This window comes from Triplophysa dalaica, chromosome 25 (assembly GCF_015846415.1).
Source record: "Triplophysa dalaica isolate WHDGS20190420 chromosome 25, ASM1584641v1, whole genome shotgun sequence".
Classification (NCBI taxonomy): Eukaryota; Metazoa; Chordata; class Actinopteri; order Cypriniformes; family Nemacheilidae; genus Triplophysa; species Triplophysa dalaica.
The window spans coordinates 4,764,137-4,791,713 of NC_079566.1; the positions used below are offsets into that span (position 1 = coordinate 4,764,137).

At 39.1% G+C, this 27,577-nt stretch overlaps 1 protein-coding gene across 1 annotated transcript in view; it reads left to right on the forward strand.

The window, feature by feature from the left end:
* Positions 1-27,577, forward strand: part of thsd7aa (thrombospondin, type I, domain containing 7Aa) — a 95,505-nt gene that overhangs the window by 33,737 nt on the left and 34,191 nt on the right. Inside the window, exons 2-7 of the mRNA XM_056741747.1 lie at positions 1,173-2,184; positions 5,751-5,999; positions 10,383-10,564; positions 18,199-18,354; positions 21,997-22,200; positions 26,632-26,826. Coding sequence (XP_056597725.1) covers positions 1,173-2,184; positions 5,751-5,999; positions 10,383-10,564; positions 18,199-18,354; positions 21,997-22,200; positions 26,632-26,826 — 1,998 coding nt within the window. The remainder of the gene's footprint in view (positions 1-1,172; positions 2,185-5,750; positions 6,000-10,382; positions 10,565-18,198; positions 18,355-21,996; positions 22,201-26,631; positions 26,827-27,577) is intronic.

Sequence of the window (27,577 nt, forward strand, 5' to 3'; positions counted from 1 at the left end):
TGATTTACTAGTTCTCTAACTAGTCTGTTGTTTTTAACATTTTGTTTTTGCTTTTTTCACTGCACTAATTCCCTTTAATGCAATTGTTCACTCAAAAATTAAAATTCTGTCAAGTTGTTCCATAATTGTATAAAGTGTGTGGTGGTGCTGAACACAAAGAAATATATTTAGAAGAATGTTTGTAACCAAACAGTTCTGGGGCACCATTGACTATCATAGTACAAAAAATACCATGTTAGTCAATAGTGCCCCTGAACTGTTTGGTTACAAGCATTCTTCCAAATATCTTCTTTTGTGTGTAACCGAACAAAGAAATGAATACAGGTTTGGAATAACTCCAGTATAGGATGGCTTCATTTTTGTTTTGGGTGAACAATCCCATTAAATTCATCCACTCAAGTGCTTCCGTTTCCGTTTTCGCATTGTGTTTTTACGACATCATGTTAAATTAAAAATAATCCAGCTGCTAACAACAAGTTTCGAGGTCACTGCACTTTCCTTACACTTCCACTTGAAAATATGTATTTTTGCACATCCCTGCCTTAAGACTTCTTCTCTCTCTGTGAAATACTGTTGCAGATTTGTGACCTCAGCAAGTTCAGTCAAACTAAATTTCCGTGTCTGTCAGAGCACTTTGATTTATGGCCTCAGACCATGTTTCCATGTTCTAGTGTTCTGTAGAGACTGAAAAGCTGCGGAGAGTGAGATGGAGAGGAGACAAAAACAAGAAGGGGGGATGGTGTTAGGCAGTTTTTTTGCTTTGAATGACCCATCCCCCTGAGTTGTCCCTCTGCATGTATCTTTCTTTCTGTAAATTCCCTGTACCACACTAACACCTCCACACAAAGATGTCTTGCGTAAAATCCATCAGTCAAATCAGCACCCATCCACTGCACCTCCCCAGAGTGCTTTGAATTACAGTGTCCATGGGAATATGGGAGTATTGATTCAGGCAATGGACATTTGACACTGCGTATCCTGTTTTTAGTCATTTTAATGCTTTAAGTGCATGTAGGCTGCAGACATTAATTATGACCAGTACAGGAAGTGAAAGCGGATCGTGTTATTGAACTTCTGCACAAATCACGATTGACATATATTTAATACTGTTCACTTTGTCTTTGTCAAACTGAAATGGTTGCTTATTTCTCTCTTTTGTGTGAATGTTTTAGGGCCGTGGGGTAGGTGTATGGGCAGCGAGTGTGGTCCAGGCGGAAGTCAAAGCCGAGCGGTGTGGTGTGCCCACTCTGAAGGCTGGACAACATTACACACCAACTGCCTGCAGTCGGAACGGCCCAGCAACCAACAGAGCTGCTTCCGCGTGTGCGATTGGCACAAGGAGTTGTACGACTGGCAGCTGGGGGCATGGAATCAGTGCGTGCCAGTGTCCATGCGCAGTGCGGGCGTGCCAAGGCCAGCGGTGTGCACGCGGGGCGAGGAGGGCATCCAGACGCGAGAGGTAGGCTGTGTGCACAAGGCGGACGGCGTGCCTGCCGAAGACGCCATCTGCGAGTACTTCGAGCCCAAGCCACGGTTAGAGCAGGCCTGCCTTATCCCCTGCCCACGTGACTGCGTGGTTTCTGAATTCTCCCCATGGACCACCTGCTCCAAGAGTTGTGGGATGGGTCTGCAGAACCGTCTACGTTCCGTTTTGGCCCCGCCTCTTTTTGGCGGTTCTGCTTGCCCGAATCTCACAGAGTTCCAAACCTGCCAGCCGGGTCCTTGCGAGGGACAGGAGAGCTTGCACAGTCTAAGGGTAGGTCCTTGGGGTCCCTGCACTGCCCCCGCACCCGTACGGCAGGCCCGTGAAACCCGTGAAGGCCGTGAACGCCCTGAACGCCGTGAAGGCCGAGTACCGAAAGCAGAACGGAAAGCGAAAAGGGAGCGCCAGGCGAGACCAGACCGCCAGGCAAGGCCGGACCGCCAAGCAAGGCAGGACCGACAGGCCATGCGGCGGAAGAACAAAGAGAAAAAGGAGTTGAAGGAAAACAAAGGGGAACGTGTAAAGGACAGGGTGAGGGAAAAAGGGAAGGTGAGAGATCCAGAGACTCGAGAGCTTATTAAAAAGAAAAGGACCAGGAATAGGCAGAATAGGCAGGGGTTGAAATCCTGGGACCTGCAGGTGGGATACCAGACCCGGGAGGCGACGTGTGTGCACCGGAGCGGAAGCACAGCGGAGCTCAGGTCAGCATATTTTCTTCACATTTTGTGTTCATGTGTGAGATATGAATTTTTATTCTTGTAGATGCGGGATTCTGATCAAGGAATTGTGAGTTTCTTCGCTATGCTAATACTTGATAAAACATCTTGTTCTTATGCAATAACTTTAACTATATTAAAACTCCATCTCTGGGTCATTCTAATGCTTAGATGAACCCTTATGGGTGTTAAAGGGAAAGTTCACCCAAAAATTAAATTCTCTCATAATTTGTTCCAAACCTGTATCAATTAATTTCTTCTATTGAACAAAAAGGAAGATATTTGAAAGAATGTCCTGAAACATACTGATATCATCCCCCATTTACTGTAATAGGAGGGAAAATCAATATTGTGGGAGTCAATGGGGAAGAGCACTGTTTGGTTACTGACATTTTTCCAAATATTTCCTTTGCGTTTAGCAAAACAAATTTATAAAAAAAATGTATACAGGTTTGAAACAATCTGAGGGTTTGTAAATGATGACCGAGTTTTCATTTTTGGGTGGACTATCACTTCAAAACTTTTGAAAAAATGAAACATAGTATAAAACGTAGTATAGTTCATTATATATTTTGAAGGTTCACAGCTGTCCACCCAGCAGTAGTTTTTCTTCTCCTCTCTGTGCTGTGGTGAGGTTTCTGAAAGTTCATAGGGTTGTGTCCCTGTGTGTATGTGTGACAACTTACAATCGAATGCACAGGCAGCACTAATGTCTGTTTTCGAGCGCAGGGATATGACAAGCCGAGGTTCAACAGGACACCTTTACTGACATGAGCCTGCAGTACAATAGGGTCCTTTACAGAAACACACACAAGAGCCTCCGTTCCATGCTCAAGGCATTACGCTTGTATGATGTATTTTTTACACAGGCTCTCAAGTTTCTGAATAATTTCACATTCACCCTTTCCTACCAGCTAACAAGACAGTTCAGAGCAGAACATTCTGTGCTGACATATTCTGACAACTTTTAATATTAAACTTTTGCTTTGTTTCCTAATACATACCCAGTTCATATTGATACATGTATTTTCTTCATTCTCTTTGAATTCTTTAGTGGTCTGAAAAATGTATTTAATCTGGTTTCCATCAATTTCTTTCTATTGGGGATTTGTAGAGTAAGAAAGCCAGAGGAGATTGCAGGGAATCTGTCAGTCGACAGTAGATTTAACATGGAGAAATGTATTGAATTTATGAAGCCATCCTCTTGTGTCTATATAATGACCCAAAACGCTGCCTACCCATCATAACATTACCTTAGCCTGACCAGAATGCACTTGTATTGAACAAAACCATAGATTTAATCTGGAAAGCATCTTTTACGAACTATCGTAGGCTATACGGCTACGGGCCTTGAATGATTAGGAGTCCTATGTGATATTGCATTACATGTTAGCTCGAGAGCTTTTTTTACTGAAGTGTCTCCTGAAGATCGGCACAGCACATATCATACAGTATATCCAATGCATTTGTGTCCTCGTTCTGTCATTAATGACGAACGGCTACCACAGAAACGTTTCTTTATCTACTTTAGTAAAAGAAATACTGTACTGTCAAGTGACATGGAAATGTCACCATATCCCTTTAAACGTGCAGAGCGAACTGCTGAAGCCCAGCATGTCCATCAACATCCTCTTTGATTCTGTTAGGGCTTCTTTCATGCACGCCATGTCTTTCCATTCGAGAGTCAGTATAGGGACTTCTCATATCTGCCTGTATGTGTTGTTAAAAGGGATTAGCAAAGGAAGATGGGCGAAAGATGCGAACTGTCCCGGCAGTTCAGTACATTACAGCTACTCATTGACTTCACAGATGGCTGGAATCCCCAAAGAGGCTTAGCTGATTCTGATGAGAACGTTAATGCGCCGCCCACCCCGGATCAAATGTATGGCAAGATCATGAATGAGAATCTTGGGCAAACATTGAGTTGAAACCAATATTATAAATTTGATTATTAAAAAAAGGATAGTTGTAAAAAATACATTATTATAAAAAGTGCAGATAGTCATACAGACACTATAAATATTTTTTTTTGAGTTAACTTAATATATAATAAGTTAAGTTGAATAAAAAATATTAGTTAAATAATAGATTTTATGCAAACTTGTTATGTAAACTAATATTTAAAATGTAATTACTTCAAATTTTAAGGCAACCAGGCTACTTATTTTTAAGTTGATCAAGATAATTTTTTTACAGTTTTAAATAATAATACGGATATAAAAGTCGTAAATGCAGTCAACAAAATTAACTATTTTTTATTTATTGAACATTATTTTATTAATTATTTAAATTGTATTAGTTTTATTAATATAAACGTATTCATTATTTTCTTTCAGTAAAAATAAGACCAGAATCTTTTATTTTTCAGCTGTTTCTTTTATTTCATGTCTGGAAAATCGTGGAAATGTAGATATTATAGAATTTGTAAAAGACATCTTAAGGTGTAGTTTAAAGTCTTAAACAGCGAAATTTGTAATAAAGATTTCCACATCGCTTTAATTTCGGATATTATGGCCCTGTTAAACCAAGTAGGCTTTGGATTTCTTCGGCTTGCAAATAAAGACAAGTAAAGTTGCGATTGCATGTCTTATATAAGCTCTTGTGTGGATAACAGACTTAGCCACATTAACCTTCAACACCAAGTCGTCGCAGAAAACAAGCATTTTATGTCTTTTAATTAATATTCATGGAAATGGTTATTTTGATAAGTATCTAAATTGAATTGCATTTGTTGTTGACAGCAATAAGAAAGACATTTAAAAAGGTTGAGGAAACCAGCGATATATCGGGTCTAACTGTAAGATAGTTATCTTTCTGATATATTCTGCATAGCCGTAATGATCTAAGTGGATGGGATCAGTTGAGTACAGCATCAGTCAATAATGTTTACCTCTTTATAAAGACAGCAGAAGATAAAGTACAGCCTCCATACGGCTCTTTAACCAAAGATGTTGCTGTAGTCTCAATTGTCTGTTTTACTTAAAGACAAAGTATGTTTTCCAAGATGAGACAAATTTTTTTCCAGTTCTTGTTTAATATGCAGAGACAACCTTTCATCATTTATATGAATTACATTCTTGTCTCTGCAGAGCACAAAATAATAACATAATAATTTATTGAATAAGCGATAGAGTGACGTTCTGTTGTAACACCTCTACATTTAAAGTACCCAAGAGTGTCTTCATAAACTGCGTGCAGTACGCTGGTTTGTTTGATTTTAGTAAAAAAACAACTTGTGACAGCCAGTAAACGCTCACAAGCGTACATTCCAACAAGAAACACCACCATGAATGCATGAGTGATGATGGCTGCCACAGCTTGCCTTTACATTTTGTTTGTTTACTTGTTGACCTATTGCATGTTGAGGCTGAATGATTTAAAACTGTAGGGTAAAGAAATATAATACAAGTTAAAATTAGCCCAGTTCTGAGCGTTCCTGATGTGACTGTGGGGGTACATGAGAATCAAACTTGGGTTTTATTTTGTCTGTTAATTGATTTAAGGATTATGTTGTCATGTATGACTAACATACCACTTTTCTTTCCCTACAGCCTTTGTAAACAGCAGACTCTTCCTGTGACGTATCAAGCCTGTGTCATATCCAAAGACTGCGAGGTGACTGACTGGTCAGAATGGTCAGCTTGCTCGAAGGAATGCTATGATCTGAATGGACGTAAGGGCCAGCGCACACGCACGCGACAGGTTCGGCAGTTCCACGTGGGGGGGGGTGCAGAGTGCCCTGAGCTGGAGGAGAACGAGCCATGTTCCCCACAGGGAGAGGGAATCCCTCCATGTGTTGTGTAAGTTGTGCATCAGTTCTCATCACTTCATAATGGAGACAAAATCATTTTTCCCTCTGCTGTAGGGCCTACTGTAGCTCTCAAAATGGAGTCATTTACTTATTCATTATTACATTTTTTCGCACATTTTAGATAATAGTTAACCATATTAAAACTATACAAAGTTTGAAACGTTTAATAATGGTCATTATGTTGTGACCAAAAACAATCAACTATTACGTCTTGCATTCATTACACTATGTCGCATCCGTCTGTGCTTTTGTGTACCGTGAGCATGTTAAAGCACAGATGGAGGAGTTAAAGGGGAGAATTTAGGGAAGGCAGGAGTCCCGCTGGGGAAGATGGAGAGATAGCTGTATGCTGGTGGTCTGGCACACCGCCACTCTGGAGGAGATGATCTGATGAATAGTGAATGTCTTAGAGGACAGGCGACACGCTGTCTAATCTGATCTCCCCTACAGATGGGCTGGTCCGTTACCGATTACTCATCACCTTGCTGCACTGGATCTCACACACGGGAGAGCAGAACATGTGTCCCTCTGTTGTATATGGAGGTCAACCCTGCTCCTGTGGAGCCATGTTTCCTCATCAAATCCCATGTGTGCTTATACTTTTTTCACTAAGAATCCTTTACAGCAAGGGTTTATGACCAAATGTCACTCAGTGACAGCCATGGCTTGTAATCATTCATCTTTAATATTTATCTAAAGTTCCTTAAAGGTCCAGTTCGCCCAAATCATTTTATTTTAGTTCTCACTCTCATGCTCACTTTCTGCTTTCTGTCTCATGCTCACTTTATACCGGCTATTGCTTTCTTTACCATCAATGTAAACAGAAAGAAGTGCTGTCAAACTCCAAAAATTGTAAAGAATAATTATTTAATAAGCTCTATTTGAAACTGCATAAATTTAATTATGAAGCAATAAGTTGGGTGACACTTTAGTGTAGGGAACAATTCTCACTATTAACAAGTTACTCACCGGTATCGAACCACGGTCTCGCCCCGCCTACTCGACTACATACCCCCATCGCCCCTCACAGGCCGGGGGGTACCCCGGAGACTGTGATTGCCCCCCCTCCCACGGGGGTCTCCCAGTCTCGGGGTACCTTTCCTCTGGGATCATGCAGCGACGAGACGAGACAACGGAGACGGGAGCCCCTGGAGCGAGGGGAGAGAGGAAAAAGTATAGTCCGGTTCCCTGAAATGCTGCCGCCCGGTCCTCAACCAGCCGGGGTACTCTCCTTCGCGGTGCCTTGCGGTGGCACTGGGCCCTCGGTGGAAGGCACGACCGTCCGCCCCCTGGCGGCCGGCGGTGGCTCCTCCTTTAGCGGGGAGTCGGGGTGTGTTCTCCGTCCCTTGCTCCTCCCCCTCGGGGGACGGACGCAGGCTCCGGCCTCTGGTAGACGGCGGCAACTCCCCAGCTCCCGCTTGGACGATAGCCACCCCACCTCGACCCAGGGGCGCGGCAGCACAGGTCGCCGTTTCACCGAAGCTTTGCCGGTGGCCGCACTGTGCACTTCCGTTTTCCGCTATAGGCAGCCACTGGCAGACGCCCTTCGTCCGCGCTGCCCGAACTCTCTGGCACCGCGAGGCCACTCGGTGGCGAGGACTCTCCGACAGCATGTCTCTCCAATGTAGAAAAGCTCAAGGCAAGGAAGGAAGGTGGTCGGGAACCGGCAGACATTTAAATAAAGTTTTAATATTAATAATAACAGCCGGTGGCCCCTCACGGCCGACTGCCAGCGAACAAAACAAATCACAGAACAAACACACGGAAGTAAACCATACAACCATAAAACATGTTCGGGCCCGGTCCTCTCTCATCGAAGGTCCAGTCGCTCGTTCTCTTATATGCTCCCGATCTCCTACGGCGTGATACGAGACCAGTGCGCGGACAGCTGGCACTCATTAACAATTACTCACATAGTAACTCATAGTAACTATTAATAAGTACCAAATAAGGATTTTATGGAGCCAGAAGTCATAGTAAATGGTTTGTTAATAGCGAGAATTGGACCTTAAAATAAAGTGTGAGCAAAATTTCCTTTATATTAAGAAAGATATTTTCTCTAATGGACTGGAGTGTAGGAGTGAAATTTTGAAACACATCAGCCATAAGAATTGATCTTGAACCTTGAAAAATGTGATTAAAGCAGTTGCTTCGCTGATGGTGTGCTATGCTAATATTCCTAATAACATTTACAATGTTGATATGCAATAGGGATCATTTAAGGATCCTACACAAGAACCCAAAGCTTTCTAAATAAAAAAAGATAAATGAAACAAAGCAGTTGATTGTTTTTGGACACAGCATAATTACCATTATTAAACGTTTCTATTTTTGTATAGTTTTAATATGGTTAACTATTATTTAAAATGTGTGAAAAATCTTTATAATGAATACACAGCACATATCGTAAAGGTTCAGTGTGTAATTATTTGAAGGATCTTTTGACGGAAATGAAATGGAAGGAAATGTATAAAGGCCTTCGATAATAAAGTTTTATGTTTTTATTACCTTGGAATGAACAATTTCTATCTACATTCACCGCGTATCCCCTTACATGGAATTCACATGTTGTTTCTATAGTAGCCCTAAATAGACAACCTGCTCTTCAGAGCTTGTTTCGTAAATGCAGTATCTCCTTCGAGAAAGAAACAAAAACGTGAAGAACTTCTTAGTTCTGTGTCGGCCGCCGTAGTGCTTTAAATAGGAATGGTGGAGTAATAGTTGGGTTGGAATTAAAACCGCTAGATACCGCTAAATTTCATACAATGGACCTTTAAACATGATACATAAATGAAAAGAAAGCTGATCACAGTCAGTTGGAAATGGTCAAGAAGCCAGGTTTAAGTTCTTATAACCTACAATTGGGTCAAAATAGCACACATATGACACATTGTCGCATACTTGCCAACTTCCAGCTCGAGCTGTGAATATAGAAGCTTTTCGTTTCTAGGGTCAAACTTATTTCGTTTGTGGATGTGTAGGAGATTTTTATTGTATTCAAAGTCATTTTAGAAAAGAGCTATACATTTTTTTCATTTTATTTACGCAATAAATGAAAAGCAAGTCATGGTTTAGTTACATGCTTGACTACGGTCAAGCAGTGCCTTCTTTTAGATTGCCTTTTTGAACTCTTGTGAAATCAAGAAGCAGGTTGTGCAATACTTGAAGGTCAGTGGACATTTGAACACATACACACAAATGCACATTGGCTCTTCCCTGCGGCAGCCCCTCAGGCTTTTGATCATTGAGTAGAAGAACTGATGAACAAAGACTATAGAAAGATAATCCTTTATTGTTTAGCTTATGCTTTCTGTCCCCATTAAACAATACTGATGATGAAGACATGAGGAGAAAACAGTTTATGAAAAATATAATTTGTTAGTTGTAAAAATTGTTGACTTTGCAACAACCTTAAACCAATTTTGGCCTATTAATACAATGAAGTATTCTTTCTAAGTGAGCCATTTAACAGTTTATTTTTGTAATGTTTTTCTGTGTGGTAATTTACTTTCATACAGCAAAATGACAGTGTTTGTTTAATGATTGTTCTGTACTGTTGCAACATTTCCATCCATGGCTCAGCTTAAAGATGTCTGTCAGGTTTTGTCACTGACATGATAAATCAAAACACAGCAGGCAAGACGTCAAATTCAATAAAGCTCAATAAATTTTTGACCATACTGCATATCCTGACTGTCACAGCCTTTGATATTCAAATTTTGGTGTGTTTCCCAAAACAACTACACTACTAGTCAAAGGCCGGTTTGGATAGAGCGTACTCTTTCACTTTTTTCGCTTTGGATAAAAGCGTCTGCAAAAGCAAACATGTAAATGTAATGTATTTTTGTAAAATATCATAACAAATGTATGCGTCTAAACTACCAATTTTGAATGAACAGTTCAGCCAAAAAGAAAAAGTATGTCCTGCTCATATAGTTCAAAACCTGTAAATTACTCTTTCTTCTGTGGAAAACAGGAAGATATTTTGAGAAATATCTTGATGGTTTTGTGTCAATGGGGTCCAATGTTGTTTGGTTACCAACATTATTCAAAATATCTGATATTGGGTTCTGTAGCAGGTTTAAAATAGCATGAGGTAAATAAATAATAAAATAAGCCATTTTTGAGTGTACTATCACTTTAAGCATTTAACTATATTCAAATGTTGTGGTGATGGTAGTAGTACTAGTAGTATATATTTATATTTATTTATAACTCTTAAACAACAGGGTGACTTACAGTTTATTATTATTGTCACCCGTCCTCACAGCCTACAGAGAATAAATAAAGATAAGTGAGATGTGTTAAGAGAACATTATATGCTCATCGCCACACATCCGTTGGCTAAATGTGCCTCCCTCTCTCCCTGCAGATATAATTGGAAAAGCACAGAATGGAGCGATTGCAGGGTAGACGTGCTTCTCAGCCAACAGGACCGTCGTCGGAGCAACCAGACAGGGCTCTGCGGAGGCGGGGTTCAGACCAGAGAGGTCTACTGCGTTCAAGCGCCCACCGAAACCTCATCTAACCTTAGCTCACTCAAGATCAAAGACGGTAAGAAAACATTTCTGAGAAACATTTTAAATGATCAGATTCGAACATGCATTGGTCAATAGTTGTAAAACTTATTTAAATGTATTTGGCTTATTTAAAAACTCATTTAAATTTGATTAAAACAGGCTTAAGATAGCTTGCATATACAGAATGTTTGCATTTGAGAACCACACATATTGAAACTGATGATCTTATGTATAAACAACAACAAATATTCATTTTGTGAAGTCAAGGGGTCACAGCTCAATTTCATAGACTAGCTTTACAGTTGGTTTACCCCGTCATTCTTCCGTCAGGGTGAAAGTATAAATATGCCACCAACTTGATCCCCAAAATGCTCTGTAAATACTGTAAACACACATGGTGTCCTTTTAGCATCTATTGTGTTGATGTAACTATGTGTGATTTAAGATGCTACAAGTTGCAGTTCCTATTTTTCGGATCAGGTCACCTCTGCTCATGTAGAGTACTGACTTGTAAGCTCACGGCAACCTGTTAGACTGAGATCGGTTTATATCTGTATTGTGGTAAAACCGAAGCCAACATGTAATTGGATTGCTTTTTAAGGGCTGAAATTAGATCACTAGGGGGGAATTAAGGAATAAAGAAGGCAGAGTAGTACAAATTAATGAGGCAGCTACTTTGGAATTGAAATGCTTATGCCATCACACAGGTGCCGATACACCCAAACACACATTTTCTCTGGAGTAATGTGACAGAAACAGGGAGACATGCTAGGTGCCATGCGCTGAGGCTGGTGCTGTGCCCGCTCTCGCTTTCAGGCCGACACTGAAACTCCCATGCCATCTGCTCTGAAACACCGACTGCCGACCTCCCAGGGAACTTATTCAAATGTCCACAGCTGTCCTCAAGCAGTCATTGGCCGGGTCGGCTTGGTCGGGACATAAAAAGAAAGACAAAGCATGCAGCAAGCAGATGTCTTTCAGAAGTAAGGCAAATTTATATAGGCCAAAATACACAATGGGGTATTTAGGCGCTGATTTAATAAACGCTTGTTGTGTAAATACACAGAAATGTTTCAGATTTGTATTAAATGAGCAAAGAAGTGTGTCTTGGTCGCATTGGTTATATGGAGCGTGCCTCTATAAAAGATAACATTACACAATCTATGTCTATGCAAATGAACTGAAAAGAAATGTGCAAAATAACACAAGTGAAATGCAGGTTTTAATCAAAATCGTGTCGTGCTCCATATGGTTGCTGTCACAGGAGAATATGTAAATGTCCCAGTGCTGCTGGATTACTGACACACTTAATATGCTTTCACATGATTTCACGTCTGATATTTGTAAGCAGTTTTCTGTTTATTTCAAATGACATTTACAGCAGAATTATAAATGAACTCAACATATTGTCATAGGCAACCCTTGAAACGCATACCGGCTTACTCTGCTGTAACCTGAAAATTATCTGATTTCTTAAGTTATTCTTTTTTACTGATTTCAACACTGCTTTTAAACTGGCGGGTGTCAGATTATGCCTCCCCTGGTGAACAGCTTTCCACAAGTACATGCCGGTATATTTGACAGTTTTGGTTGAGAAACTGTTGTAGATGGTTTTGGTTCAAAATTTAGATTTTTCTTCTGTGTAACTGTGAACACAGTTTAACGTGTTAAAAGCCTCCTTGAAATATAGCTGACCTTTTTTCACGAGTGAAATCTCAACTTTAAGATTACCAAAGGGTCAGTATGTCAGTATTTAGCAGTTTAAATACCCATGTCAAGTCTCTTTTAAAGTCTTTAAAACAATTTGTTTTTAAAGCATTGTTTTCCATAGTCTTTCAAATCCATAACGGTCCATATTCTTCATAAAGGGGCTAGTATCGCATAAATAACCCCCGACAGTGTGATCAGGTCTTGTTTCACAGTGGATGGGCTTATTTCGCAATAACAGCCGGCTGCTTGTACATTATCCCACTTATTACACAGCTACTTGCCACAAGAGAAAAAAACTACAAGAGCTCATTTTTATCTGAGAATAACAACCCTTGGAATTTCGCAACTGGCCAATCAGAATCAAGTATTCCATAGCGCCGTGTAATAAAGTATGTTGTCTCTCAAAAACACACATCCTTTTCTGTCATCATAACGTGTTCAATTTTAAAACGGAAAACTCATGCATAGACCGATATTCTGAAAATATAAACATATTATTCAATATTGGTAATAAATACCTTTTTAATTTATATTTCAAGTTTTAACTGAAAATGTCATGTTCAATACCCAGGAATTGCCCTGTAGTAAAGCTAGTAAAACTGAAAAACACCCATTAAGTGCACACCCACTTTGTTAGACCTCACCAGCACGGTTGCCTTTATTTGCTGGCAGCCCTCCTGCCAGAGAGGATGTTTTGCCAGGCAGTGCTGGAATCCCATAATGTGGCATTAAGGGAGCCACATGGCAGTGTCTGCTGCTCCCGCTGTGGAGGTGACGGGCCTGGTGTGCTTACGAGTCACACACTGACAGATGGAAGAAGTGTGTGAGATAAAGGAGCAGTGCACAAGCACCTGGTCTGCTTCTCACACTCCATTTCTCTGTTTCACACCCACACACATACGCAGTAACAACACAAACACCCTTTAAGCTTTTTCACAGCATGTGCAGCTCAGTTTTATTGTATGTGATGAATTGTGGCAATTATGCTCATTCTTATATCTTAAAGGGATAGTTAACGTCAAAATTAATTTCCTCTCATCATTTACTCACTCTCTTGTCATTTCAAACCTGTATGACTTTCTATCTTCTGCAAAACACAAAATAGGGTACATTGTGGAATGTTGGTAAACAAAAAACATTGGTCCCTATTCACTTCTATTGTATGGAAACCAATGCAAGTCATTGCGAACCAGCATGATTCAGAATCTTTTCTTTTGTGTCCTGCAGAAGAAAAAGGACAAACAGTTTTGTAATGACAAGAGGGTGAGTAAATGATGACAGAATTTTCATTTTGGGTTTACCTATTCTTTTAATATGGTGATATTTTTTTAAATATATTTTACTTTTAGATTTTTTAATAATAGCTGCAACAGTACAGTAAAAAAGTTAACTTTGTCATTTTAATTTATTACTTCTACCTGTTGTTTGCCTTTTATTTTCAAAATGTTCTAGGCACTCAATACATTCCAGATGTAATGATCAAAGACATCAGTCCACCCCTTTTATTATTTAACTCATATTGTTTCCAAAGTGTATGACTATTTTGTTCGCAACACAACAGTTAATTGAACAAATAACACAACAGATAAATGTTAATCAAAGCCCAGGGACATGATCACAGAGCCGTACATCCATTTTGCCGATGGTCTTGTTCAGTCAAAAGCGATGTGATGTGAATTTGTGCTATGCATTTAACCTGTCCAAGTGCACACACACAGCAGTGAGTAACGCACACAGTTAACACACACCCAACTCAGTGAACAGCCATTGCTGCGGCGCCCGGGGATCAGCTGAGGGGAACGGTGCCTTGCCCAAGGGTCTCACCTCAGTGTGGTATTGAAGGTGGAGGAGAGTGCTGATCATTCACTCCCCCTACCTACAGTCCCTACTGGTACTAAGACTCGAACGACAATGTTTGGGTTATAAGTCTGAGTCTCTAACCATTAGGCCCACGACTGCCCATTGTATTATATCCACACAACTGAATAAAGAAGTCTTTTATAGAAAGGAATGGACTAAGGAAGTCAAATTGGCTTGTAATAGGACATGAGGGGGCGAATAAATTGTCGCTGTTGTTATTTTGAGGTAAATATTTTATTTTTGCGATTGAAGCTGGTTCTCGAATTTTTCAATTACCTTCCTCGTTTCAAACTATTTTATGAGAAAACAGTGATCTCAAATCCTCGGAACCTTTACCTGCTGATGTCAATATTTGGACAGTTATGCACTTTTTTTCTGATTTTTTTTTATTGTTTGTATTTATCTTCTGTTTGGTTTTCTCATCCAAATATCTATAAGTAGGCCTACCTTTTTGTGCATTCTCACAGAAAACCTTTCTACCAACATTTTGGGAAATTGTACGGATCGCCTGATCAGAACCTTCTCACTCTATCATCTTTCCTTGAGTCAAACATCTTTCTCAATTAACTGCTTCCGCTTTAATCAATGGCGACTCAATCAAGTACTTTTCCCCACAGGGAATTTCCGACAAATTTGAGCGGATTTAAATTCAAGCTCCATGTGATTGCCACTGGGTCTGTGGAATTATTCACAGGTATTTATATATGTTAAAGCCAGACAATAAAAGCATAAGGTCTGCGGTTAGCTCCAGACCAGAGGGACAGGGTGTTTTAAACCGATTTAATCCGGTCATTCAGTTTCAGGGATCATATCAACAGTAAATCCTGTATGTAAATTGTTTGGCGGACAACCACATTTTCCTGCCCTTTGCGTTTTCCAGTACAGTGTCAACCGCATGCAACAGACTCTCTATGTATGCCCATTTAAATTCATTATTTCTATAGGAATACAAAATGTTGTTTGCCTTCTGAATCCTGTTTCAATCATTCTGGGATTATGGCTTCCAAAACCAGTGTTATGAATTCCCAAGTGTCCGTTTTACATATCAAAGACAGCTTGTTTTCCTCTCTGCCAATGCCGCATCCCATCCGGCTTTCTGCTCTAGTGTTTGGGCCTGGGGAAGCTGTGCTTGATTTCCTCTCCCTGCGGGGGGCATCAGACATTTAGACAACGGGGGAAAGCTGCTGCTGTCTCAATCTTTATCCATTAACACATCTCAGTTGCTGGAAAAAGAACCGAGAGCAGAATGTAACAACATTGCCGCAACCATTCATTCGATTCTCCTCCGTCATGTTGCTCCCCAGAAGGTAATGAATGCAGCACCCTGTTGTGGATCTTTATGAGATATTCAATAGCATGGCTTTGTTACAGGGCATCCATGCAGCGCCGCCCTGCAGGCAGGAGTAGTTATTGATGATGATGATGTTAGCAGGTAAACGTGTCGGGTGCTGTCAGATGGAAAGAGGGACTGTTGGGATACCGGTGCCATAATTAGGCCAGGTAGACCCTAGGTGGGAAACTGCAGACCATCTGGCCTCCAAGCGAGCATTGTGGCACCTGAACAAGGTCAAACTGCAAGGAGAGGGTCATTAATCAGAGTGGCTTAACACGGTGGTAAAAGGGGAGATGCTGAGACAGGAAGTCAGACAGGTTTTGTGTCCATCTCAGTGATGCACTTGCTAAAATAATTATGATATTGAGATAATAATGCAAGCATGCCAATGAAATCTATACTGGGCGGCCCATTCACTTCTGTTGTATAGACAAAAAAATGAATGCAAGTGAATAGGTACCGGCATTGTTTGGTAACCAACATTCTTCAAAATATCTTCTTTTGTGTTCTTCAGAAGAAAAAAAAGTCATTCAGGTTTGAAATGACACGAGGGTAAGTAAATGATCATTTATGGGTGAACTATCCCTTTAAAGACCCCCTGTGGTGAAAATCAACTTTTTAATGTTATTTATATGTTTATTCGTTTTTTTTGACAAACCACATGTGTAAATTTATCATTTTAAACCATTGTTGAATTATTTCTGCATAAAACTGCAGTTTAAAACATGCGGTTTGAAACTGACACAGTTAATGACGTCATAACCAATCACATCAACTCATTTGACCCCTGTGGATCAATAAATATGCAAAGATTAGGCGCGTAGATTTGGGCTAAAATGATCACAGCACTGCTGTGTCAGCTCACAGTTTCAGGCCGCGTCCAAATATCCCCACTTCCGGTCTTTGCACTTGACCACTTGACTACTTTCAGGACGTATTTCCGTTTTTGGACCTAGTGTTCTAGTGGGCATGAAGATCCCAAGTGAGCATGTAGTGTTTTTAACCCGATGGGACGCACTTAGCAAGTGCAAACATATAACGTTAATTAATGTGGTGTTTCTAATTATGAGATAAAAAGCCGTTTTACACAATACATAACTCTTTTTCACCTATAAAATATGTAACACTATGAAATTATATGTAATATCTAATTGTATAGTAAAGTCAGATATGTAGCGCTTTATTTGTATTGTTTCAAAGCAATTGTACCCAAAAAAACAAAAGAAAAACACATGATAGCCAAACATAGATTAAATGAAGATATAACCTTAAAATGTAGTAGTATAACATACACTGGAAAGCTTTCCGCAACATCTCGCGAGACCCGAGCAAAAAGTCACATGATTCATATCCAGAACATGATGCATGATACTTTCAGTTTCACTGAGTGGAGGTGGGGTAATTTTCATATTCATGTATCTGTGTATACTTAATGAAGCTGAGGTGTAGAGTTACATTCAAGCTATTTAAACAAAGAAAAAAATATTTTCAGGAGAATTAAATATGTATTTTGATTGTCAAAGATTAGTTTTAAGGGCTAAAATTGTCGACCGCAGGGGGACTGTTGAATAAATTGCAGGTTTGGTGCTAAATGAATCTGATAACTGATATGCATCCAGTCTGTTTGTGGAAATAAGGAAATGGAACAGGGGTCATGCATTTGCAAGTCAATTCTTTTGCAAATCAATATCATCAGTTTGACACTTTGACAGCTAATTTCTTTTTACGTGTCCCTTTCGGAACGAAGAGTGAGTAAATTTAGCTCACTAAATTGAATGTTTCAGTGCACGTTTGTCCCAGTGGAGCACTTCACAAACCTTTTTAATTTCTATTTTAAACAAGCTCACCTGAATCATTAATATTTCTGCACAAATGTACCAGCACGGTCACCCAATCAATCATTCAGATCACTTTGAATATGATGTGTTACGCAGATAATATTAGAATCAAAGCCTCACACCTTTTGGACACGGAGCAATTTGCATGTGAATGAAGCGAAGATCTGTCACCGGTGTCATGACAGATATATTTGTGCAGTGACCTTGCAGGAAGTCAACTACAGCTTGGAGCTGTATGAACACACAGACACAGATACACACGCTGCTAGTTACAGATAAAAGAGAAAAACAAAGACAAAGAGTGTCTTGGAAGCTATCCAGGAAAAGATGTGAAACCAAAAGCATTTGTCCGTTTGAGCAAGGGATTTTTCGGTTACATTGTTGCATTAAATTTAGATCATTATGTCATCAAAATTTAATTTTAGGTTTTGAGCCATGAGTAATGGCATACTCGAACACTCATGTGGGCAAAATTGGTCGCTTGGTCAAATGTGGTCATTTTCTGATACAATTCGTCCTATAATTGTCTGTCCTTTGTTAAGAATTCAGACAAATAAAGGGAAATTCCTATAAAAGGAATTAAATTACCTTTCAAAATCTACAAAATATCAGGAATTAAGTTGTTGCTGTCGTTCTGAAAGGATTCCAAAAGATTTTTCCAAATTTGCCGTTTTTCAGAAAACACTGTACTTCTCAAATAATCAGATATTGTGTTGTCAAAATTGCCAAGCACTTTTTAATACTTTTATTGGTTAGATATTTGCAAAATTGTGACAAAGATAAAGGGTGACTAATAATAATGATTTTTGGCAAAACATTTAAAATGTATGGCACACAAAACATGGAGATGAGATGTTTCAAATAACCACAGTGGTATTCTTATCCCACATTGTTTTTCAGTTTATATAGAATTTCTCCTTTTTTCAGCTACCCGGCCGGTAAACAGTGACCTGTGTTTTGGTGTTCCTCCTAACACCACCCAGCTCTGCCATATTCCCTGTCCTGTGGAATGCGAGGTGTCTTCCTGGAGCGCCTGGGGTCCCTGCACCTTTGAAAACTGCAAAGATCAGTCCACAAAGAAAGGTGAGAGCAATTTCAACTTGAACTCTATGCACTGTTTGTCGCTTAAACTTCTGTTTGCAGAGCGGGACCTTCACCCATCTCGCTAGTCTAAAACAGAGCGGATCAATAAAATGTCCCCATTCATTATAAATCTCATGAATTGTGTGCAGAACCCCTTTCAACACATAACTCAAACCGACCCCATCCATCACCTCTATCTGCACCATCAGCGCCCATAAGCTCACTGCCTGCTGGAGCAGAAGATTCATTCTTAAAGGTTCATATAGCAGGTGCATTGAAGAAAATAGTAATAAAATGGCAAAATACTTAACAAGTGATACAAATAAACTTTATATCCTGTGTAGTTTAGCAGGATGCCATTGTTTACTGATTTCACCGTGTAAATTCTGACAGTTTTTACTTGTGTATCAAAGGTGCTGGCACGCTGGCTGCTTTTCTGGTTAATTATGGCTAGGACAGCGACCCGCGCCATGACTAATCCATATTGACTCATCCCTAATGAAGCGACTCAAAAGGATGGGATGGAAGGAAATACTCCACCATGCATCTTAATGATGGATTCCCTTTAAAATCTGTCTTGCACTCTTTCTTGTTTCAAACGCCCACGCTGCATACTTTACAGCAAATACCTCATTATTCAGGGATATGTGGTATATTTACAGCCTGGAGGGAATGGAACAGCGTACATTAGTGATTAATAACTAAACTTATCATTCATTGTTAAAAAAAAAAAAGATTTTCTGAATCTTGCAGTTCATACGTTGAAATTTGAATTGAATTGGCTGTACTCCACATGATTGAATTTTAAATGAGAATGACAAGCAGTTGAGTTGGAAGATAGTTTATTTGTATTAGAAAATGTCGCCCTGTTTGTGAAATACAAGTCCAAGTTACAGTCTAGTGTTCAGTGTTGTTGTGTTCCCACCAAACGTGAATGAAGCGTTAAGTGTGAGTGATTTACATTTTAAGTCAATGCAAAGACGCGATAGGACATCCTGTGGCGCAAACGAATCTGAACTTTTTGAACATTCTCGCCGTGTTAACCAATCAGAGACTCGCTCTAGTAGTGACGTGATTATGACGTAGCGAGTGGAGGCAGAAATTCGAAACAACAATGAACATAAATAACCGCAGCTTTTATCAAAGCAAGAATAAAAAGGATTTTACTTTGAAGAAAGTCAGTGAGGAGGTCGGACAATCTGGTAAATTGTAAAAAATGCTCAGGACTAAAATGTCGTCACATTTGAACTTTGCAGCAGGATATTTTTTTTCTTTTAAATCTCAAAATCTCTTTATGAGATTACGAGCACTTTCCGAGATTAATGTCGTAAATCATAAAGTCATATTACTTTTACAGAAAAAATCTAAACATAATTAACTCTAAACATTACTTGGTCAATATTAAGATATCATGGTTATAATTTCATAGAATTGCATAATGATTTTATGTAGAAAACTGAAATCGCATAAAAAAATGTGTTTTAAAAAGCAGGGTCATACATTTCCAAAAACTGAAACTGTAGTTTGACTCAATTTGACATTGAAGACTTCAAAAAGTGTAACCATGGTTCCTAAAATTGGATGTTCTACATCTTATGAAAACATATAAATCTATTCTGAATTTTTCCTGACATGTAAAATGTTAAATTGATTAATTGAATTTTAACATTAAATATTTACCCCTAATATTTCTTGTTGTACCACATTTTTTGTGTATATAATAACATCCTACAGGGGCAGCTAACTGCTAAATTGTACTAACAAATGAAATAGCAGATCAACATTCCACAATTTATCGCTTCCTTTTCAATTTGAATTGCAATTCTGCATCCTATTTGCTACCTCAATGCAAATTCAATTTTAGGAGTTTGAACACATCATCAATTTAGTTTTGAACGGTGCACAAGCCTTGCGCATGCCCAAATCAACTACAACTGCTGAAACCAGTCGTGTCTAACGCTCCACTTCTGATCAATGCGAGATATAAATTGTACCTTGTCATTATGACAGAGAGGCTGTTATATATTGGTAATCTTTATTATAGCCTGCACAAGGTAGAAAACGAAGCCTGATATGGGATAAAGAACAAATTACCAGTGACATCTCAACCAATAATGTGTCAGTGTGCACCTGGTGTGATGACCCATGAGATTTGGATGAGATTTCTCGGCAACTGTGGCTTTTGTCGTTTTTATTAAGAGGGGGGTCATATAAAATCCAGTATCCTGCTTTGTCTGATAAAGAGATCCACACACCTGAGGGCTGACTGACTGAATGTGATACAATCCTCTTACAAAGCCCCCCACCTCTCCCGACCACAATGAGCTCTCTGCTGACCTTCTGATTAAATAAAGCCAGGAGGAGAGCCAGAGACAGAAGTAATCAGAGAAAGGGACGATGCCGGCATCTCGGCCTAACTCCTAAAGGCCCCCCACACCCATATTACCTTATCAGTCCCAGACAGCAATGTGGATTAAACCAGAAGCCAGGGGCCGTCAACGGAATGGGGGGTTACGTGTAGGTGACCTTGGGCAGGCCCGAGTCCTTTCTATTGCCCTTTAAAGGGAATACCCCCGGAGTCAAAGCCTCTTCAGTTTTAATGGATTGCTAAATGCATTAGGTGCTTTGGTGAAAATTAAGCGTGATGAGGAAAGAATAATAATATTCATTATGTTGAGCTGCTCCAGTAATTTCTGTCATCTGCCGCACTTAATGGACTGATACGTTAAATGAAATATTGCGGTTATCGCTTAATGGCACACTGTGACAGTTAAGAGGGCTTTGTGCTTCCACTGGTCATGTCAGGCGGTTCGATCAATAGATGGGTCGAAAAGCTGAAAAATGAATTCTTTACTCAGCATGCGAAGGTAGAAAGATATCAAGCCAAGTCAATTAATGCCGGGTTATATATGCCTCCCTCAAACACATGCTTGGGCTTTTAGAGCAGTACAGATCTAACGTGAACTAACAATAAATGCTAGTTCTACAGCATTTATTTATCTTCGTTCATGTTATTTTAGCATTTACTAACACAGTTTGAAGTTGTAACTGCGTTAACATTAGTTGATGCACAATAAACTAACATGACCAATTGTATTGTCATTAACTACATTGCATTAACAAAGATTAAAGGGATAGTTCACCCCCCCAAAAATTGTCATTTCAAACCTGTATCGCTTTTTTTCTCCTACAGAACACAAAATGAGATATTTTGAAGAATGTTGGTAACCGATAGGTGGAGGTACCTATTTACTTGCATTGGTTTTGTGTCTTTACAATAGAAGTGAATTGGCACTGCGTTGTTCGGTTACCAACATTCTTTAAATATCTTCTTTTGTGTTCTGTAGTAGAAAGAAAGTCATACAGGTTTGAAATGACAAGAGGGTGAATAATGATGACAGAATTTCCATTATTGGGTGAACTATCCCTTTAATGGATGCTGAAAAACTGTAGTGCTCAGTTTATGTTGGCGAATAAATTTACTACAAACCTTAATGAAAAGTTTCACTGAATTAATTTTCCTGGAATGCAATCCAAATCCTTTCAAAATAAATAATTTGCTATGTAACTTGGTTATCGCTAAAGCGTCTTACTGTAAATGGCACTAGTATGATTTTGACTCTGATCTGTACTTCTCTCCAGGCTTCAAACTGAGGAATAGAAACATCATAAATGAGCCCACAGGTGGGACGGGAAACTGTCCCCACCTGACCGAAGCCATTCCCTGCGAGGAGCCCAGTTGTTACGATTGGCTGGTTGTGAAACTGGAGGAGTGTGTTCCAGACAATGACAAAGTATGTGGGCCAGGAACCCAGAACCCACAAGTACAATGTGTCAACAGTGATGGTAAGTGATACACACACCGGCCATCTGCATTATACGGGCCTGTTAATTTTGTTGTACGGTTAATCGTTTAGTCTAATTAAAAATCTTTTGCTTAAATGGCTTTTGCGTTTAAGGGTCGTGTTCAGGCGTGTAGAATGCAAACGACTCAGATTGTTTTGTTCTTGTACAGCTGGGTACATTTTTGAACTCTATCCATGGGGCTTATGTTCTGGATTTATGCCCAATTGTGGTAATTGCTGTTTTTGCCCAGGCGGCTGGTTGTAGTTTTTTGTTGTAACAGAGGCCAGAGGGGAAATTCAGAGCTTTGAGAAGTGGGTTTCAGCCTGTTTAACACAAGCCACATGAGTTGTGGTTGTCTAACTTGTAACTATGAAACACCTGGCTAAACTATTCAATGATGAAAAAAACAACGCCAGCGCCATCAGAAAAATACAGTTCACATGGGCACAGGTGCGTGCATGGAACTGCTACAGATAGCTTACATTTTGTCTGAAGTGGATAAACAATGCTGTCATTTAAATACACTGTCAAACAAATAAAGCATATTTACATTTATCAGACCTTTTATCTAAAGCAACTTACAAATCGATGTAGTTTATCAAGCCATGTTTACAAGTACGAAGCACAAAATGCCTATAGATGTTTAAACTTTGAGAGGATTGATAATAATTGTGACCCTGGATCACAAAACCAGTCTTTAGTAGTAAGGGAACATTTTTTGTAAAAGACAAAATTACATTGTAAGTAAAGATCATGTTCCATGAAAATATTTTGTAAATTTCCTACCTCAAATATATAAAAAACTAGATTTTTGTAAATGGATGGCCTGCCACAGTGCCCGTGATTAACAACTTGGAAGGCAATTTTCTCAATATTTTTTTTTGCACTCTCAGATTCCTGAGTTTTAAATGGTTTTATCTCAGCCAGATATTGTCCTATTCTAACAACGCATACATCAATAGACTATGTAAAAATCTCAATTCCCAAAAATGTACCCGTAAGACTGGTTTTGTTGTCAAGGGTCACATTTATATATAATAATAGGTATTAAAATAATAATTCAAATAAGTAGTATATCCTTTCTATGGCTTGAACATCACAGATATTGAAGACAAATATCTATTTTAAATTTCTATGTTATGTATGTTGTACTAAGTGTTTTAATGGGATTTAGTTGGCTCGCATGTCAGTCCGGTTGGCGTGGAAGCGAAATTCAGCGGCACAAAATCGCGGCTCTAATTCATCCAATCTAATTAATTTCATATAATAGAAAGCAGAGCGTAGCTGAGTGACTATTTTAACGGAAAATAAAATGAATACTTACTAGAGAAATGGAAAGTCTGCCGTCAACAAATGAAATAGATTGATTCACTGCGGCTTAACAAAATAATTAACCTTAAATTATAGTGGATAACGTGAGGTACAAGCAGAATATTTAGCTTTTTAAATAGGACCACCAGCTCTCTGACTTCCTTCTCTTTGCTTTTTGTATTGTTAATATCTCATCTCGAGGTGCGGCACGACTCACATTAATAAATCAATTACTGGCGCGCGCCGTAATTCTATTTTACATCCTCGCATTTCACTCCTTGTTCCAGTAAATTTCAGCGTGCGGACATGGCAATTACTGCGACATTCCTGAACCTCAGCTTTGAACATCCCTAATGAGGACTCAGGGGAGAGACTGAGAGAGAGAGAGTGTGTGTGTGTGTGTGTGCGCACCTCAATCAGGTTTGTAAGGCTCATAATCAGCAGTCCCATTCACTGCAGCTGGAGGTATCATACTGCCATACTGTCACCACGGAGAAGATATCCATATCCCCCCAGTTCTCCTATGAATCTCTTACATAGTTACCTGGAGACACCCTACTTAGCACATCATATGTAGCGACTGTGTTTTATATAAAGTAGGGGAATTGATATATTTGTGTAGTCTGTAGAATATGCACTGAACATTTGAATTATCACTAATCGTAACTTTCCAGCTAACTAAACAAGCAGATTAAATGGTTTTAGTCCTGAAATAAATTCAGTTTTGAGTACCTAAACGACCCGGGATTTCATGTACGTGCAATATATGGGTAGTTGACAAGTATGCCATACAAAAATGTAAAAAGCAAACTGTTCATAATATATTATTTTATTTGGTTAATATTTGTAATACAAAACAAAATATGCGCCGATTCACATTTCACGTCTAAAACCGTGCGGAAATCGTGAGCTGCACTGCGTTCTGCTTTTATTCCAAAATTGTGTCTTATTATGATCTCTTATTAACTAATTAATAGACAGATAAACCATATGAGAGTGTATGCTATACAGATAACAGATAGGAAGAAGTACGTGTTCATAGTCACCTGTATATAAAAACTAACACATCCTTTCAATCCATAAATACCAAAAATGATTCGAAAAAATGGATGGTTCACTCTAATCAGCACATCGTTGGGTCAAAAATGGACAAACCCAACTGTTGGTTTGTAATTTACCTATGCTGGGTTGTTTCAACCCAAATGCTGGGTTGCTTTAGCCCATTGTTGGGTCAAATATAAACATGCTTGGGGTTAATTTAACCCAACAGTTGGGTTTGTCCATTTTGTGACCACACAATGAGTTAAGACAACCCAACGTTTTTTAGAGCGTTGGCATGATCGTGACACTAATAAAAATAAAATGTAAAGAGTAACAGCAATCTATTCTACATGATATTTATTGCTGCTACATCTACCTAAAAGTAGATATAAGATTTATGATTTACAAATCTCAGTAGAGTCCAAAGCTGTTAAGAACCTCATCCATTTCTCCATCACTCTCTAGCCATAGGCTTGCTGCAGCACTTTGACCCATTTAAGTCCAGACACCTCGCTGCTGTGAGAAATAATATGATTTGTTCAAGGTCACCTCTCTCTTTGTCCTGCCTTACAGACGAGCACATGGTAAATATGTTATTCTAGCACCGGCCATATAAATTAAATTAGCTTCACGTTTCCCTCAGAATCATTCTGCATTTAGCTGAACTCTCCCTCATTAACTTGGAGACGAGTAGCGTGCAGCCTCATCACATTGTGACAGCGCTCGATAGAGGAAATGTCAGGTGCCGTCTGGTAGTTTTCCATCAGGGGACAGTCAGATGCAGGTGAGGTTTAACACATCTGAGATGTTTAAAGGGTAGACAAGCAGCCGTTATTGCATTTGTCCCAGCTGGTACTCGCCGAGTGATTCATGGAGACGGTTTATTTGTTTTTCCTCGACAAAGTTTTACTTACTTATCCTCTGATTAATTATTAACGAAATCTTGATTGAACTTCAAACATGATGGTTGGTTTCTAGCTGGGTTTATGCTGATCTAAGATGAAAAGAGTGTTTTAAAAGATATTTGGCCACAGCCGCTTTCTATTTGTGTTGTAAGATCTCGATTGTTAATTCAGACCCCAAAAAGGCACATGAGCATCTGTAATAGACTGTAATGATTTTCGTCCCGACGTGGAATGTTTTCACTTGATGTGAGGAAGTCTAACTCTTTCCCACCCCCAGTTTCAAGCACTCCTCATTGTTCCCCAGTGCATCCCCTCTTCTCTGCGTTATTGATCTCTGTTGTCTGGTGCTGATGAGAATAGATCTGTTGTGTCTCATGGGGTCCCGCGGTGTCATCTGACTCTGTGGGTTTTCTGTCACCGTGGGCTATTTTCAGGGGTGGGGTTTGCCGATCGATACGGGGGCTGGTGTGCCGGCCACAGCAGGGTTGGTGTCCTAAAATTGGCTCTTTGATGACCTCTATGATGAAATCTACTGTTTTGCTCTCTTGTTTTCGTTTTAGTTTCTGACATAGAGGTGACAGGGTCACCTTGAGTGTAAAGTGTTAAGTGTTTGCTTTTACTTTTAAGTATATGGTGATATAAAATGAAAGTGCACTTGTACAGGTACTTAACTTCTACCTAACACTGTTGAGTATCAAATGCGATCATTCAATGTATGAGTTTGTAAATTTATATTTATTTATGGTAAATTCATAAGAGTGCATAAGTTTGAACGTGGGTGTTTTGCTCTGAATGTTTGTGTGCTTACAGTCTGGCATAGAGTTGAAATAACAGCTTAGCACTGGATCACGTGCACTGTGTGAATTCTCCGTGTGGGTAGATTTATTTACACACAGTGACAAGTGCATTAATGTTCACACAATTTAACACAATGTCAAATCACAGAGGTTTCACTTTGCCTTTGCTTTTTTTAAATCATGTAGGTGAATTATTTGTACTGCAACACAGCGGATGATTTTACTTTATATTTTATCAAGTGTTTAGGCCCTATTATTACCATATGGTTTAATAAGTTATACAGTTTTATATCCCCGGTAGCATCAAAAAAGAGCTTGCTAAAGTTCCCATTATTGCACATAAAGAATATAAACGGATGTGTTTTGTCTGGTTTCAGGTGAATATGTGGACAGGCAGCTGTGTCGGGATGCCATCCTTCCCATGCCGTCGCTGTGTGAGGTGCCATGTCCAAAAGACTGTGTGCTCAGTCCCTGGACGTCCTGGTCCCTGTGTTCCAACACCTGCTCGGGGAAGAACACAGAGGGCAAACAGACCCGATCACGCTCAATCCTGGCTTACAATGGTGGTGAAGGTAAGAGTGTTACAAAACTGCTTCCACAACCCTCCCAAACATGGTTTCTTACTTTGCTAAAAAGTAATGATGGGTATGATGGTACCTGTTAAGTGATTGTAGCGGAATGCATATGGACGACGTGGGATTTAATTTATTAGGAAAACTGTACTCTACTTTGTATCTCGCAGGTGAACGCTTCAACTCAGCTTTGATGATTATAATAAGAGCAGTTTCATGACGATGAACTTTGTGTAACTGTACTGTAGGTTGTTTACGGTTGCTTGGTGATGTTGGACAATTAATATACTTTAAAATTCAACTTCAAATCAAGTTTGCAAAATAAATGATCTTAAAGATTTACAAACAAAAGACTCATTTTGCACAGGTTCCAAACTTAGCACTCATATATTAGCAATTATTTTATTTTTAAAAAATTTGCAGAAGAAAACTCAAATTAGGCAAGTTATATTTCTGGTTAACTTTAAAATATTAATATAATATGTATTTACTTATTTATTGTTGTTGTATTATAATTATATAATATATATGCATTGCAATTATATTGTGCAATTGTGATGTATATATTGTGTATTTTATCTTATATCTTTACAGTATATAATATTGACAATATTATTATTTTGTCAAAATCAGTCATTGCCAATATTCGTATTAAAACAAAATCAGTCAATTATTGACAATATTAGTACACAATCATTCTTTTATTTACAGTATTATTACAACATCAATAATTATTAACAATATAAGTATT